Below are 16,391 nucleotides of genomic sequence, written 5' to 3'. Positions count from 1 at the left end.
TGTGGCTCTCGGGACATAATAACAGATTGTTTCCAGAAGAAGAGGTCCATCACTTGAGGCTGCTACTGATGGTGTACAGAGTGGGCGGTGTCTGGTGGTACTTTCTTTTTTCCCAATTGCATGACATTTTAAAAAATGGAGATAAAATTCACATGTCATGAAATGCTACCCTTTTAAATTGTGCATTTCAGTGGTTATTACTATATTCGCAAGTAGTTATGTAAGTCTCATACTGTGTAATTCTGGAACATTTTCATCACTCGGAAGGAGAGACCCTTGTTAACACTTCCCATTTCCTCTGCCTCAGACCCTGACAACTCCTAATCCACTTGGTCTTCATGGAGTTACCTTTTCTGGACGTTTCCTGTGAACGGAATCACAGGTTTCATGGTCTTTGTGACTGGCCTCTTTCACTGAGTGCGGTCTTTAAAAGGCTCATCCACACGCAGTGTGTATCAGTGCGTCACTCCTTCTTGTGACTGATGGTGCCTTATTATGTGGATAGACCCCACGTTGTCAGTTGATGAACCTTTTGTTTTTATGTGGTTCATCTTATAACTTTAAATCTACAGGGGATAGGGAGTACCTTGTTTAATGTGTACTTTTTTGGTTATTGATAAGGTGGGGGTCTGCATGTTTGTTTATGACTGTGTTTCTCTTGTGTGAATTAGCTTTTCATTTCTTGACCCGTTTTTCACTAGAATCTAGGTTGTCCTTGTCATCTTCGCACCATTATTGTGTGTCATGCTGAAAGATTGCCCAAATTACTGGTTTCTTGTCTCTCTAATATTAGAGGTGGCTTAAAAATTTGGGGTGAGGGGATGGTTTGGTAAAGGTTTCACTTTTTCATGTAGTTGTTATTGTCATTTTTTATGATTTTTTTCTTTTAAAAAAACTAGAAACTCATCTCTCCAGAAATATAAGAAAATTTCAGTTTTATTTTCGACTCACTTTTCTTTTATGCTTGTTAAATATTTAATGTTTTCATCTGTGTTGAGTCAATCTGATGTGTGTTACAAGAGATGGATGAGAGTTCATTTTTTTCTCAGTTGTTAACCACCAGTCTCAAAAGAACTTATTCAGAATCCCTGTCCTTTCTCATTGTCTGTGATGCTGTATCCCATGAATATTTTTCTTCTTTTTCAGTTTTTTTTTTAATATGCTTACTCTCCTGGGAAGTATATTACTGTTCTCTAGCTTGTGAGGGAGTTAGCTTGACGTACTGGTTCATTGTGAGAGCCGCTGTCTGTCTCTCCTTTCAGGCTTCCCTTCTTCCTCGAGCCTGAAGAACCTGGCGGGTGGTCTCCTTCACAGCGTGGCCAGCTCTTTTGGGGGCTCCTGGGCCCCCTGCCCGCCCAGTCACTGGCCTTGGAATCTGATTGGTCACAGCTTATATCCGTGTCTTTTTTATTATTTTATTTCTTTTAAGTAGTCTGGTTCTTTAAGCACACAGCTGAGATCTAACCCCACATTTGAGCATTTTCTTTTATGTTAGTTCTCTGTCAGAAACGAGTTCTTTGTCAAACCATGTGTGTCCCCACCCCTCCCTTTTTTAAAGCTTGGAGGGGAGTAGATTTGTCTTTAAAACTGGAGTTTGTCAAAAATAGTGTTTCTAGGCTGGATGATGGTCCAGACCCTGTGCGGGCGGCCTTGGTGACGGGCTGCTCAGTGTCTGCTTACATTTCACCCCACCTGTTCAGTGGGGTGTTTCTCAGACACCGACTTGGGTAAGCTGGGAACCGAGCTTCTCACGCGGGCCTCTGCCTCTTCCTCCTGCAGCCCGAGTGGCAGCCCTACTTACCGCAGCACGGAGACAACATCGAGGTCGCTTTCTCTTACTCCTCAGTGCTGTGGCCCTGGTCTGGCTACCTGGCCATTTCCATCTCTGTCACCAAGAAGGCCGCCTCCTGGGAAGGCGTCGCGCAGGGCCACGTCATGGTCACCGTGGCTTCCCCGGCAGAGGTGGACGTACGTGTGCCTGGGGGGCTGGTGGGAAGGTGGTCTGGGCTGAGCGCTGGGCACTCGGGTATGAGACACAGGCCGTGTGGGTCCTGGCCTGGTGAGCACCTGGGGGCACAACCTACACGGTGAGGAGGCACAAGTGGGCTGTTGTGTGCCATGTTTCTGGCCTAAGACGTTTCTTCTGAGCAGAAGGGCTGTTTCAGAATTCTTTTCTTCCTTCAGTCAAACAGTGGTGCAGAACAGACGTCCACAGTGAAGCTGCCGATCAAGGTGAAGATCATCCCCGCCCCTCCCCGGAGCAAGCGCGTCCTCTGGGACCAATACCACAACCTGCGCTATCCACCCGGCTACTTCCCCCGGGACAACCTGAGGATGAAGAACGACCCTCTGGACTGGTGAGCCCATCACCCCTGCCCTGTCCTTCCCCGCCAGGCTGGGACGGGAGTGAAGGTGACCCGTGGCAGGCATGTAAGGCTGCCTTGTGTGGCCACCATGGTTCATTGTCAGCATCTCTGCATGCCCATGTTGAGTTTGTGCAGCACAGGTGACTGCTTGCTGGCCTTTTACGTCTGTGCCACCACTAAAGTGATGCTTTGGTGCTCTTTACAAAACATGTCTTTGGCCATATCTTCTCGTCATTTTCTCTCCTTCATGTCTATGCTATGCGGGTGATTTCCTGTTATCACTACTTTATATGCAGCCCAGTGCGAGCTGGTCTGAAAGGCTGGCTTTCATACCAATGGACCAGCCCTCTGGGCGGTGAAGCTGTTCCTTTGGAAGTGAACCCTGCAGCCATGTGGCCTTCAATCCGTGGAAGGACTGGGAGGGTTAGTGCTAGGCTTCCTCTGTTTCAGGAACGGTGACCACATCCACACCAACTTCAGGGACATGTATCAGCACCTGAGGAGCATGGGCTACTTCGTTGAAGTCCTCGGCTCCCCCTTTACGTGTTTTGATGCTAATCAGTATGGTGAGTGATGCGAGGTGCTGGCAGGCTGCCTCGCTTGGCTGGGGACGGGTGGGGTAGGCTAGGGTCTATGCTCCTGATGTTCAGCTGAAATGTGAAACCCTCAGGATTACTGGGGACAAGAACATTGGTACACTTTCGTTATGTTAGCATCAACATTATTGACTAGGTGATTTTTGCAGAAAGTAACGCCTGTGGCCTATGATTTGTTATGTAAGTAAAAATTGAAACATTCTGGTCAGTAATGTTTGAGTAACAAAATATGTATTAATACGTTTCTGGTCAATAGGTTGTTGATTTTTTTTTTTTAATCAAAAGAAACTCTAGCACAGAATTTTGCTTCTTTTTGAGTAAGTGAAATATCCTCAGGTAGGTCATCACCAGTGAAACAGGCCACAGCTGGCCAGTGGCCACATGCTTTCAGACCCTGATCCTTTCTTTACACTCCCTTCTGACGTGGAATAGGGACACAGGACAAAATATTAGAAGCCAGTAGCTGTGATACTGAGGCCAGTGTAAAACCACATGTCTGAAATGGTGAGATGGCCGTTCTCACCCCTGTCCCTCAGGAACGCTGCTCATGGTGGACAGTGAGGAAGAGTACTTCCCGGAGGAGGTGGCCAAGCTGCGGAGGGACGTGGACAACGGCCTCTCACTCATTGTCTTCAGTGACTGGTACAACACATCTGTGATGAGGAAAGTCAAGTTTTACGATGAAAACACCAGGTACTGACACGAATTGGTATTTGGATAAGAAATCTGACTTTATAGGAACTAAATCCCACAGCAGAGACCTAGAGTGATGACCTTTCTGGCCATCATGCAGGTTCAGACGCCTGGTTAGGGCAAGCTCTCCTTTGGCAGAGATGCTCTTGAAAGTCAGCTGCTCATTGAACCAAGTACTGGTTGAAAGGGTTCATTGTTTTTGTTGATCTTAAGACATTGGAGCCTTAAATTTCTGTTTATTCTTTTCTGTTCTTCCATCTCCTCTTTACTGTATATGTTTAAATGCACCAAAAGAACTGTTATTTAAAGAAATCTTGCAGTAGATTGGTTATGGATGACAAATTTCCAGTGTATTAATGAACGTCTCATCCTTATGATACATGTTCTTTCTTCGGAGTCTGTGACTTGAACTTCATAAGTTTCCTTCTTCCTTCACTGACCCTCTCAAGGTCTAGGCTGTATATGCAGTGTGTTTATGTTTTTTTTGTGTGTGTGTGTGTGTTTATGCTAAATGTGGTGCATTTCATGAAATAAATTGGGCTTCGGTTTATTCTGTACACTGGTTGGAGCATTTACATTGTGCTGTTACTCAAACCAGGACAGTTAGTTTTAGGTGAAGCCTAGTGTGGATGAAGTGGCCTCTGGTGGGAGAAATTGATTTTCTCAAAATATGACGGGTTTGTGGGATGCCTCAAGTGCTTCACGAAGGCCCTGTCCCTGTCATAGGCAGTGGTGGATGCCGGACACCGGAGGAGCCAACGTCCCAGCCCTGAATGAGCTGCTGTCAGTCTGGAACATGGCATTCAGTGATGGCCTGTACGAGGGGGACTTTACCTTGGCGAATCATGACAGTAAGGTTTTGTGTTTGCTTTTAGTAGGGCTCGTCATTCCCAGAGGTGGGCTTGCAGATGCCGTGCGTCTTTGAAGTCTTGAGTTTCAGAGAGAGAGAAAATAACGTGCTGTCACCTAAATATGCAAGGCCTGTGGAAAGAACTGTGCAGTGTCTTCACAAAGACACCTGTAATTCTGGGTGCTCCCCCAGTCTTTGTCCAGATTTTTAAGATGAAATACTTCCTGCCAGCATTCCTAGTTTTGGTTCTTTGTGTCCTGTATATTCCCAAATAAGGAACACTCCCCAGGTCTCTGATTATTTATGAAATTCTATTTATGAAATAACGTTGCATACCTCACGTAAGAAGTATCCTACCATCCCCCTTTGTTCTGGTGACTAGTTTCTGGAACAACATCTTGAGCATTATTGTCACCTACTGCTCGTCCTGACTTAGGTTGTCCCGAGGGTGACAGCTCCAGTTTCTTTAATCTGCCCAGAAACCTTAGATTAATAGCATAATTTAGCTTGAATTTTGAGATTATTACTTGTAGTTTGTGTGACCAGGCAATAATAGTAGCTCCTCTCTTAAGATTTGGAATGGCTTTAGTAAATATATAATGTCTAAAGCGTGCATCCAGGTAAATGAGCAGCTGCTGCTGAATGCCTTCAGTGTTTCCAGGTTCTAACTGAACGGCTGTTTATTCTAGTGTATTACGCGTCAGGGTGCAGCATTGCTAAATTTCCAGAAGATGGCATCGTGATAACACAGACATTTAAGGACCAAGGTATGGAATATGCTATTCATATGCTTTTTGGTTTCTCTCTTTCTTTCTTCTTAATTTTTTAATCACAGTTTTATTACATGTAATTCACCTACCATATGGAGGAGGGCATGGCAACTCACTCTAGTTTTCTTGCCTGGAGAACACCATGGACAGAGGAGCCTGATGGGTTACAGTCCATGGAGTCCCTAAGAGTTGGGCATGACTGAAACAACTTAGCATGCATGCGTGCACCTACCATAACATTCGTTCTTTTAAAGTCTACAGTTCAGTGATTTTTTTGTATATTCACAAGTTGTGCAGTCATCACCACCACCTAGTCCCAGAACATTTTCATCACCAGAAAAGAAATCCATTCTCCATTAGCAGTTTGGATTTTTAAAAAATTCATCACAGTGTTTGTATGGTACTTCAGGTAAGACATCTGTGTGATGGTTCTAGAGGTACCTAGGAAGGTTCAACCATCTCTTGCTGATAATTAGAATACATGGGTAGTGAGCACTGCAAAGTAAGTTGACTTTCCTATAGGAGAAGAGGGTATTGGTAAGGGTTTTTTGTGTTTTTTTTTAAACTACCTTCAAAATTGCTTGAAATTTTTGTTACTATTTATGAATTGTTCTACTCTGTGATTGCCAGATAATTAAAATTTTAGAGAAATGTTGACTGTTTTGAATGTCTTAACTATGTGAAGATAAAGAATATTGTAATACAAAGTCATCTCGTAAAATTCTCTGAAGGATTAGAAGGGAGGAAAGGTCTTTGCTTTCAGTTCCTCTTTTCTAACCCTGGCAGGTCAGCCATGCTGTGTCCCCAGCATCGGTGCTGTGACCGTGCTTGGCGCGCAGAGCAGTCAGGGTGCAGGGGGAGCTGGGGCGCCTCTGCCCTTCCTGCAGGTGCCGCCACCCCCGTCCTGCCCGGGGTGGTCATCCTGCAGCCCCGCGCCCCTGTGTCTCTCACCTGCGAGGTTATCACGTGACCGCGTGATGGGTACTTGCAGATTGGGTCCATCTCCTTGTGCAGCTTGATGTTTCTGTCATGTTTCAGAATGGCAGCCCCCTTCATTGTAATGTTTGTCATTTTCTGTAGTTGAAGTCAGGGACAGTTTCATTAATAGAGAATGACAAGAAGTCAGGATTTCTCACTTATTGTGTTTCTGTTCGCAAGGTGAAATTTACTGTGTTGTCTGGAAGGGGTTCCTTCCTTCCAGTCGAGAAGTCAGTCAATGAGTAGTTCTCTGTTCATAAGATTATGTTTTAACTTTTAAGCACATGTATGATCCTGTTTTCCCAGTCCCCTGGCACAGTGCACTGTGGCTTAGTGATTCTTTCTGAGCTCCATTGTTCACCAGGCCGTGTTGCTTCTGGACACCCCCTCCGCCCCCAGGTGAAGGCCATGGACTCCTTGTCAGCCTCTTGGTATCTGGTAGCTCTTCATTTTGTGGCGAGAGGAAGTAGGTTAAGGGTGCATACTTTGGTGTTCTGCTAGTCTGAAAATAAAGATTAATTACCTTGGAATCCTTTTTAAAGGGCTTTTTATTTCCAAACAGACTTTAAGTTGCTTGAATAATCTTGTTGGTACAAAATAGGAATTTAAAAATCTGGGTTATGCTGGATCAAAAAGGACCCTATTGTTAGAGACAGAGCTCTGTCAGACCACGAGGCCAGGCTGCAGTGCTGTGTGCACGTTCCCTGCTTCATCTGTTCCACTGCCCTGTCTCTCCCTCTGACAGAAAATCCTGTGTTCCCTTCCGCGGGTTTCCTGGGGGCTTATGTGCAGAGAATAGGAAGCACTGCGTTCCTGTAGCCACATGTTTTAGAGTGACTGGCGGGGTAGACGCTGGATGCAGGTGTGCGTCATCTCAGTGCACGGCCGCGTTTGCTTTAGGGTCTGAGACTCTGTTTATGAGCTGGTGTCACTGGCAGCAGCTGCCGTGGTGTCTGTGCAGTGTCGTCTTGGTCCAGTTGATGTTGTGAGTTGTCGGTTTGGGCAGAGGCGGGAAGCTCTGCTGTTGGAGCATTTGTACTGTGTTTGTGAGACTCAGGTAACAGATACCTTAAATCAGAAATACGTGGGCATGTGTTCTAAAGATGAGTGTCATTGTCATAGCTTTTGTTACTAAACATGAAGCCTGGGTATCAGTGTGTATAACTGCATAGGTACCTGTGTGTTGAGGGGGCGCTTCCCCTTGTGTGTGTGTAGTCTGAAGACATAGCCTATCAGCATAATAAGAAGGGACAAAAATTTGTGCTTGGGGGATGAAAAGAGAGAAGTGATGCCTTTAGGACTGTGAATACCGTGTATCATCATTTTATGTGAAAATGGAAAAGGAGGATTATGGGAATATACATACACACATATGCGAATTTCGCTACAACCCAAATTAGTGGCACTTTATACTTTGTTTTCTTATCCTAAAAGTTTGCACTGTTGTGACTGCATGTTTTATCTTGGTGTGGTTTTTTTTTTCCGTTTTGTTATGTGGACTAAATGGCAAGTCAAGGGGCAGCTGGGACGTCCTTCATTCCCCCGCAGAAGTTCTCACTCCTGTTTTGTTGTGTTGTTTCAGGACTGGAGGTCTTGAAGCAGGAAACAGTGGTGGTTGAAAACGTCCCCATTTTGGGGCTGTACCAGCTCCCAGCTGAGGGCGGCGGCCGTGTCGTGCTGTACGGAGACTCCAACTGCTTGGACGACAGTCACCGGCAGAAGGGTGAGCGGTGATGCAGCTGAGCGGGTGGGCTTGGTGGCTGTGACGTTTTGCATTTTCTGCGCTGGTCCCCAAACAGGCCCCCATGAGACGCTGGTGAATAGGTAGCGGCTGCTTGGGGTGTTTCGATAGGTATCTTGGGCTAGACACATTTAATAAGCAAAACGAAACTGTGGCCTTCCAGAGGCCGGCGGATGGCAGACCCACCACGTGTGGGGGGGAGGCCCGTGGTTACTGTCTCTGCCCTCCCTGGCCCCCTCTCTGGCATCTATGTCCCTGGCACTACTCTGCAGGCCCCCTCTCGCATCTGACCACCCCTTTCCTGCGGGCCCAGCACTTGGCCCTTATGCCAGACCTGGGAGTTTCGGCTGTTGAGAGGGGCATGTGGTATCCTTGTTGGGCGTGAGGGGGCGGCAGAGAGGGGGCACATAGTCCTTAGCACCCCTCTTTGCTAGCATCTCCTGATGAGTCCTTCACATTTGAAGGATGAGCTTGGACACAGACTTGTCTCTCTCTTGCTTTGTAAAGGAGGGGTGGATGGGTGTGAGTGTTCTGCTGGGGAGACGACGACAAGACCAGGACCAGAACCTAGTCTTCTGGGGCAGGGGGGCGGGGGGCGGGGGGAGGCGTGTCCTCACGGGCAGGTGATGACCAGGCTTCATGGGAGGGGCGAGGTGGCTTGAGCGTAGCTGGCCTCCTGCCTGGGGTGCACCTCTCCCCCTGTCTCTCTCCCTTTGCCCGCTCTGTGATGAGAAGTTTAATAAGTGACTGCATTCCTACCATTTCACGTAAAGCATTAGAATATGGTTCTTTTTTTTAAATAAAAATCAAAAGTGAAGGTAAGTTATAGTTGAAAGAAGATTAATGTTTTATTTCTGTGGAGACTGTTGTTGCAGACCTGAGGTCTTGGGAAGCTTCTTTATTGGCCCTGCAGTGGTTGGGGGCCTGTCCTGTCCCACACTCCCTGTGGCCGCCTGGAGGAGCTTTTGGAGCTGTGAGCACTTGACTCAGGCTCTGTTGGGGGACAGGCGCTTCCTGCCATCCCCTCTCCTTTCTGTGAGCCTCCTCCTGTCCGTGTTGGTTTTGGGGGATGTGGCAGCCGCGGGGAGAAGCTGGTGGGGGCAGTGATCCAGGTTTAGCCAGTGCAGCTCCTCGGTCTCCTGAGAGGAAAGTCCATCCACGTGACCGCACGAGGGGCTTGTTGAGCCCAGCCCAGCACAGGACTTGGAGCGACGTTCCCAAGATAACTGTCTTCCCACTCTGTGGTTGGGGCCACTGACTCAGGGCAGCCCAAACCACTAGTCTGCACTTTCACTGACCTTGAGCCCACCTCTCCGGACGCACGTGGCGGTCCTGGCTCTGCCCTCCTCCAGGACAGCCTGCGGGCGCTCCTCGCTTTCCTCTCCTCTCACCAGGCCCCCCTTTCTCAAGCAGCGCTTCTTTCAGCGGTATCATGTGGTCCTGCTGTCCGTGTAGGAACCCCATCCATCCTTGTCACGAGGGCCCCGGAGCTGAGGGGTACATGGGCAGCTCGTGTAGCCCCGAGCCTCTGGGCCAGCCTGGCCTCCTTGAAAGGAGGCCCCGTTGGCAGCCGATGACTGTGAGGACACGAGTGTCTCACTCAGGGCCGTGCTGGGACCTGATCTTTTCCCACCCCGTTTCCCCCTTGTTCGGGGCTCACTTTAGTTTTCCTGTAGAGGCTGCTTTAAAATAGTCTGTTTCCTAAAAAAAATAAAATAAAATAGTCTACTTCCTAAGCAGTGTGTTGCTGACCCCGCAGACTGCTTCTGGCTCCTGGATGCGCTCCTGCAGTTCACGTCGTACGGGGTGACGCCCCCCAGCCTCAGCCACTCAGGGGCTCGGCAGCGCCCCCCCAGCGGAGCAGGCTTGGCAGCCCCGGAGAGGATGGAAGGTGAGCGGCCTCGGGGGGTGGAGGTTCGGGGTGCGGGCTCACTTGAGACGGACATGGCTTCAGGGCTCTGAGGAGGAGTGGTCAGCAGGTTTGCGCGCTCACTAGGTACCAGGCGCTGGGCCGGAGTGGCTTCACAGGGACTACTCTGAGTCCCCTTAGAACCCGGAAAGCAGATACTTCTTCCAAGTTCATGGAAGAGTTGGGCCCAGGTGCCCCAGTGGGGGGCCACTCAGCGGAGCCTGGTCTGCGAGCCCTTACGGCCTGAGCCCCGCCTCCCAGGCTGTCCGTGGACGCGTGTTATGAGCCGGTGCAGTTCTGACCTTCCCACTGGCCGCGTTTACAGAGTAAAAAAACGGGCAGTTCCTTGTGATGAAACTGTGCAGCCCTCGTCCCCAGAATATTACTATGTAAACACGTGGCGCCCAGCCTCTCAGTTGCTCAGTAGCCGTGTGTGGGCAGTGGCTACCGTAAGGGGCAGCACGATCTGAGATACAAAAGGAGTTTGGAATTTTGAAAATGGAGATTTTCTTTTTGGTTTGAGTATTAAATATTTGAAGAGATGCTATTTCCATGAATTAATCTACAGGTTAGACTCCTGAGTGTAGGCATGTGTGTGTGGTTACAGGTATGCGGGGGCCCGGCTGCTGCTGCGCGTGTAGTGTGGCCACTTTAGAGGAAGCAACAGCTAACGACGTCTCTTTTCCCCTGCCTCCTCTTAATGATGGCCTGTCGGTGGGTGCTGTCCAGGGAACCATCTGCACCGGTACTCCAAGGTCCTAGAGGCCCGGCTCGGAGGCCCGGAGCCGCGCGCGCTGCCGGCCTGTCCGCACCTGTCGTGGGCCAAGCCACAGCCTTTAAACGAGACGGCTCCCAGGTTGGTGTCTCCTGTGATTTTCCACTTCTGCTGCTGGGTTTATGATTCATTGCTGCTTTTTTAATAAGAGAGAATGGAATTTTACTGACATCATTATTGAATAATCAAATCTAGCTTGTCATTTTTGATGGTTTTTAAATTAGCGAGCCCCCGTATTGACCTTTAGAATCACGCACCCTGGTGGTACTGTGCATAAAAAGAGCTCTGGTAATTAGCCTTCTGGTGAGGTTTGCTTGGTTTTTGCTTGAAAAGCTGTGATCTGACAGTCGTGTCCCTGGAAGGGTCGCTCTGACTCCTTAAGCTGGAGATTTGGGAGTTGAGTGCGCCTGTGTGCGGTGTTGGTTCTGGAATACAGATGGGGTCTTCTGTGTCCCCCTGGGGCGACCTGGAGCCATGTTTGTGCCCTCACCTGTGCTGGGTTGTCCCTGGTAAAGTGACCTCAGACTGTGACAGGCCCAGACACTGATCTGCCTGCTTCTCCATCTGGCTGTCAAGCTTGAGCTCTTCATTTGTATCAGTTCCTTTTAAAAGCCAAAATTGAGCGATCTGTGCTGTTTCTCTGTTCAGGCAGAAGAGCCAACTCAGTCCACTGGTTCCTGTTTTCTCTAGATTGCTCCTCTCCTGTTTCTCTGTTTGGTGTCTCTGGCCCCAGCAGGACAATATCCTGCTGTGGCAAGGAGGATTGAGGTCCTAGTACAGTGACGCGGGGCCCTATGTTCTGGGCATGGTTGTGGGAGACCCCGCATCCCTCACGGCTCCTCCTCCTCTGAGAGGTGTTGCCAGCCCCTGTCTCCCTCACGGGCAGCACACCGCACACACATGGCCAGATCACCTCCAGGTGGCTCCTGCCTTCTCTCCCCTATCAGCTGCCCACTTGACTTGGGTCTCAGCATGTACAGTGTTGGGGTGTGTGTGGCAGGGCACAAGACTGCCATCTCCACGGTGAGCCACGAGGAGGGAGATGCCTGCAGAAGGCCCAGAAGCTTCCTGTGAAGCTGTCGTCATGAACAGAAGTCCTGAGTGCACCTCTCACTGACCATGTCATCTTTAGAACATGCTCGATAGGAAACAGCATCGGATATTCATCACGTTGTCTCCTCGTCAGCAGTTTCTTCCTGAAACTTTAATTACTGAGTACTTTTCCATTCCAGTTAACATGCCATCATTTAAAATTTTCTGATAAGATTCCATTTTTATATCTCATTTATTTATAACCTATCATTATCTGAACATTCAAACCAGACTTTAATTCCAGCTGTTGTCAGCAGTTCACATTCAGTGGACAGTCGCTGTTGGCAAAGGTTCCTGAAACCCACTTCTTCTCCATGGTACTGCTCAGGGCTCTGAGGAAGGTGACAGTGTCCTGTATCTGCGTGTCCATCAGACAGCCCGTCACGTACCAGCCTGGTCCATCAGGGTGCTGCTGCTGTGCTGCCCCTAGAATTTGATTTTCACTGTTGCTCTCTGGAATTCCTTCTGCTTAAAACACCCACCAGGCCCCACCTTTATCTCACTTCTTGCTGGAAATTGTTCTCAGTCCTCAGCGACCTGGATCTGGGTCTAGATTCTGAATCTCTGAGGAGATGCAAAACAATGTCAGACAACCCCAGTCAGCCCTGGAAAGGTCAGGGTCTATCAGCTCAGTGCTGAGTGCAGGTGTTCACTCTGTCCTGGAAACCGGGATGCAGTTCTTGGTGTCGTTCCTGGGTGTCGGGCGTCCATACTGTGAGCAGCTGTAGGAGGTCAGACCTACGAGGAGCCCCACACGAGGCTAACCTGTCCTCCCACCAGGACATTCTGGAATTCTCAAATGATAATGTGGAGCTCTGTCACCCCAGCTGCTCAGCGAGAAAGGATCACTGTGGGGTAGTTAAATTCCAGAACAGGAGAGCGCTGTGAGAATAAAAAGACAGCCTCATGTATATTCACCTGCAGGGTTATAAAGCTTAAATGCATCGATTCCGTAACTTAGCATCGTCAGTTTAATTTCCAGACTGATTAAACTGAAAAGCGAAGTGAAATCATATAAAATAGAGCAGATTATAGTCTAAGCAGTTACCCCGCTGGACGTGCCTGATACTAGCTGATCAGAAAGCCTCTTTATGGAGCTGACATCGCCTGGCTGCCCTCTGACCTGCCTCTTGACTGCTGCTAGAACTCGGCTGTCTGCTCTCACTTGGCCAAAGTAAGAGATGGGCCAGCAGGGTCCACATGAATAAGAAGTAGAATGGGGAATTCATAATTGCAAGCATGTTTTATTCTCTTCCCTTGTTTTAGCCAGAATGGTCTTCAGATTTTCCGTCTGCACTCTTTGCTCTCATCTCTGTGTCTTCCCACGCTGCTCTTGGCCATGTACCAGCCTCTCCTCCTCAGTTACATGTGCTTCCGATCTCAGAATTAGTACTGAGAGTAATGATGCAGTCAAAACGAGTCCAGTGCATTTTGTAAAGCACATGTGTTCCCTTCATCATCCTGAGCCCTCAGGCAAGGCCCATGCTCACTGCTTTATTCCCGTGTTTCTGCCGTTGCTCGGTTACTTGTGTGTCTGCCTCGTTCTCCCTCCTGCGAGTGGTGTCCTTGAGGACCAGGGTGACAGCTGCTCCTGACACCGGGTCTGCCCCATTTGCCACATACGAGTAGGTGACCCCGGCTCTGCCGTCTCATGGCGGAGACTGGTCCTTCCAGCCGGGCTGTGTCCACTGCTGCTGTCCACCAGCTCCTTCAGAGGTCACGTGTAGTTTCCTCATCTGCTGGGTCATGTTCCTGGTTGAAGCCAAGACAAGCTCCTGTTGGTGATGTTATAGACCCTCTAGAACTGCATCTCACGCATAAGGTCTTGATCTGACGTCCTCGTCTGGGGGCCTGGAAGTGCCCCTCTAGTTGTCCGCAGTTGTGTTTAGATAGACGTAGATGGGATATCCGTTCACGTTTGTGTTTAAATCACTTTCTGTTTCTTAGGAGTTGGGTCAGCTGCCTGGGCCGGTACAGTTGCTTATTTTTATTTTGTTTGAATCTGTTTTCCTGAAGTAACCTTTGGAAACACCAGAAGTTGCTCTCCATTGACCTGGACAAAGTGGTATTGCCCAACTTCCGATCGAATCGCCCTCAAGTGAGGCCCTTGTCTCCTGGAGAGAGTGGAGCCTGGGACATTCCTGGAGGTCAGTTCTAGGTGCTTTATTGTGGGGCTGAGTTATCCTATGATTTATTCAAAAGAGCCTCTCCCTCTCACCCAGGAGGTGGGCCAGGCCATTCCTGTCTTTGCCCTCCTGGGAGCAGCGGTGGTCCAGGCTTTCTTCCTGGTACAAATCACAAGGCCGGAGCAGACCTAAAGGATCAACACATTGTGGCCTCTTAGAAAATCTTATCTGAATTTTCAAATCTGAATTTATTTTGTGATGTTCGTCCGTCATAGCCTGGCCCTGAACCCTCAACTGAGACATCACCACTGATTCTCTGCCCCAGCCCCCCCTGGGATGGGACTTCCCCTAACCTGGGATGCCCAGTTAATTTTGGGGGTGTCCCTTCCCGCAAGTGACATCAGATGTCCCTCGCCCGCCCCCAACCCTGACAGGGCTCTGGCCGGAGTAGACTGCCGGGGGCAGGTGGTCCTCTCTCTGGGACAATGGGTCAGGTCATTCTGGCGGAGTGTGGGCCCCTCTTCTGCTCGGGAAACCGCTGTGCTCTTACGTGGCTTCACAGCTCCCTGGAGGCACTTCTCCTGATTCTAGGAATTGGCCAGAAAAACTCCAGGGATCAGGAAGGGGTACCCTGTCCCATGTGGTCCAGCCCTGTGTTCTGGAACCCTGGCATTGTCCAGGTACAGAGCTGACGACAGCACAGACCCCAGGGTGCACCAGCAGCCACGCTCAGTTGCCCACCACAAGTCTTACCTGTGGGAGGCCTTCCCAGCAGTGAGGCAGCCGTCCTCACTTCCCTGCCGGCCTGCACTTTTCTTTCCTCCTTTCTCTGGGTCACTACGAGCCCAGCTGGTTGCAGCCATCAGACTGACCATCTTCCCACTGTCCTGCAGGGATCATGCCAGGCCGCTACAACCAGGAGGTGGGCCAAACCATTCCCGTTTTCGCCTTCCTGGGAGCCATGGTGGTCTTGGCCTTCTTTGTGGTGCAGATCAACAAGGCCAAGAGCAGGCCGAAGCGGAGGAAGCCCAGGGTGAAACGCCCGCAGCTCGTGCAGCAGGTTCATCCGCCAAAGGCCCCCTCGGTGTGACACCCACCCAGCTGGCCGTGAGAGCCGGGGAGCGCCTTCACGGGCAGCCGGGGGCAGGTGGAGCCGTGGGGTCTGAGGAGCCCTGGCTCGAAAGGGCTCAAGTCTTCAGCTGGGTGTGTGCAAGAGCTGAGAGCCCGTGCCGCGCGGGGCTGGGGCCACTGGAGGGCCCCGAAGGGCAGCCTGGAGTCAGACCTCGTCGGCCGCCCATGCACCAAAGACTAAGACGACGTCTAAAGGCTGTCGGGGAGGAAGCGGCTCTGACCAAGCTAGACGTGCTCCATAAAGGCTATTTTCTATATTTATTGTTGGGGAAAAGTCACTTTAAAGACTTGTGCTGTTTGGAAGCAAAGCTATTTTTTTTGTCAATGGAATGCAGTTTTTTACTATTTCATCACGAGGATTAACACAGATGCTGCGATCTCCTTTTTGATGAAAGGACAGACTGAGATTTGAAAGAAACTTGCACAAATCTGTGAAACATAGCCCTTCGCTTTATTTTTATAAGTATCAACTGCCATCATGTTTTGTAATTTGGGTCTTGATTTCACCATTGTCGGTGAAGAAAATTTTCAATAAATATGCATTACCTGTATGAAGCTAAGGGGCTTCCCATGTGGCTCAGTGGTATAGCATCTGCCTGCAGGAGATGCAGGAGACATGGGTTTGATCCCTGGGTTGGGAAGATCCCTTGGAGGGAGGGAATGGCAACCCCCTCCAATCTTCTTGCCTGGGAAGTGCCACACACAGGGGCCTGGTGGGCTGCAGTCCATGGGGTCACAAAGAATCGGACATGACTGAACATTCACGCGTGCATGCATGAAGCTAAAAAGCAATGTGTAAGTGGTCCCTTTTTCACCTGTCCCTTTCTCCTGATGACAACCTGGAATGGGTTCTGAATCAGCCTATTGAATTTTTCTCTGTTTAAAAGTGTACAGTTCTGTGGGTTTTAGTATATCCACAAGTTCGTGCACCATTATTGCTGTAATTCCAGAACATTTTCATCACCTCCAAAAGAACCCTTGTACACAGTAGCAAGTCAGCCTCTGTCCCCTCCCCCACTGCCCCAGGTCGGCCCTGATGTGCTGTCTCTATGAATTCACCTGTTCTGAACATTGCATGTAAACAGCGTCATGTAATACATGGCCTTTGGGGACTAGCTGCTTCCACGGAGTGTGTTTTAGTGGTTTGTCTGTGTCATAGCTGTCTCAGTACTTCACTCCTTTCTAGACCTCAGTAACACTCTGTCGTGTGGACACGTCTTAGTTTGTTTATCCTCACTTGATGGACCTCTGAGCTGCTTCCACTTTTTATCTGTTGTGAATAGTCTTGCTTTGAGCATGCGGGTACCATTTTTGGTGTGGACATAAGTTTTCATTTCTGTTGGGATGACACCGAAGAGTAAAAT

General features: G+C 49.3%; 1 protein-coding gene across 2 annotated transcripts in view; it reads left to right on the top strand.

Moving 5' to 3' along the window:
- The window catches only part of MBTPS1 (membrane bound transcription factor peptidase, site 1), a 44,452-nt gene extending 28,865 nt beyond the window's left edge, over positions 1–15,587 (top strand). For both annotated transcript variants that reach the window (XM_065925104.1, XM_065925105.1), the window contains exons 13-23: positions 1,780–1,968; positions 2,185–2,357; positions 2,817–2,932; positions 3,499–3,655; positions 4,382–4,506; positions 5,195–5,272; positions 7,836–7,976; positions 9,754–9,885; positions 10,633–10,759; positions 13,787–13,917; positions 14,790–15,587. In XM_065925104.1, coding sequence (XP_065781176.1) covers positions 1,780–1,968; positions 2,185–2,357; positions 2,817–2,932; positions 3,499–3,655; positions 4,382–4,506; positions 5,195–5,272; positions 7,836–7,976; positions 9,754–9,885; positions 10,633–10,759; positions 13,787–13,917; positions 14,790–14,986 — 1,566 coding nt within the window. In that variant the 3' untranslated portion in view covers positions 14,987–15,587. The remainder of the gene's footprint in view (positions 1–1,779; positions 1,969–2,184; positions 2,358–2,816; positions 2,933–3,498; positions 3,656–4,381; positions 4,507–5,194; positions 5,273–7,835; positions 7,977–9,753; positions 9,886–10,632; positions 10,760–13,786; positions 13,918–14,789) is intronic.
- The last annotated feature ends 804 nt before the right edge of the window (positions 15,588–16,391 follow it).

The sequence above is a fragment of the Muntiacus reevesi genome, chromosome 2, assembly GCF_963930625.1.
Source record: "Muntiacus reevesi chromosome 2, mMunRee1.1, whole genome shotgun sequence".
In the NCBI taxonomy this organism is placed as follows: domain Eukaryota; kingdom Metazoa; phylum Chordata; class Mammalia; order Artiodactyla; family Cervidae; genus Muntiacus; species Muntiacus reevesi.
Note: the sequence above shows the minus strand (reverse complement) of the source record. Positions and strands in the feature narration are given on the sequence as shown.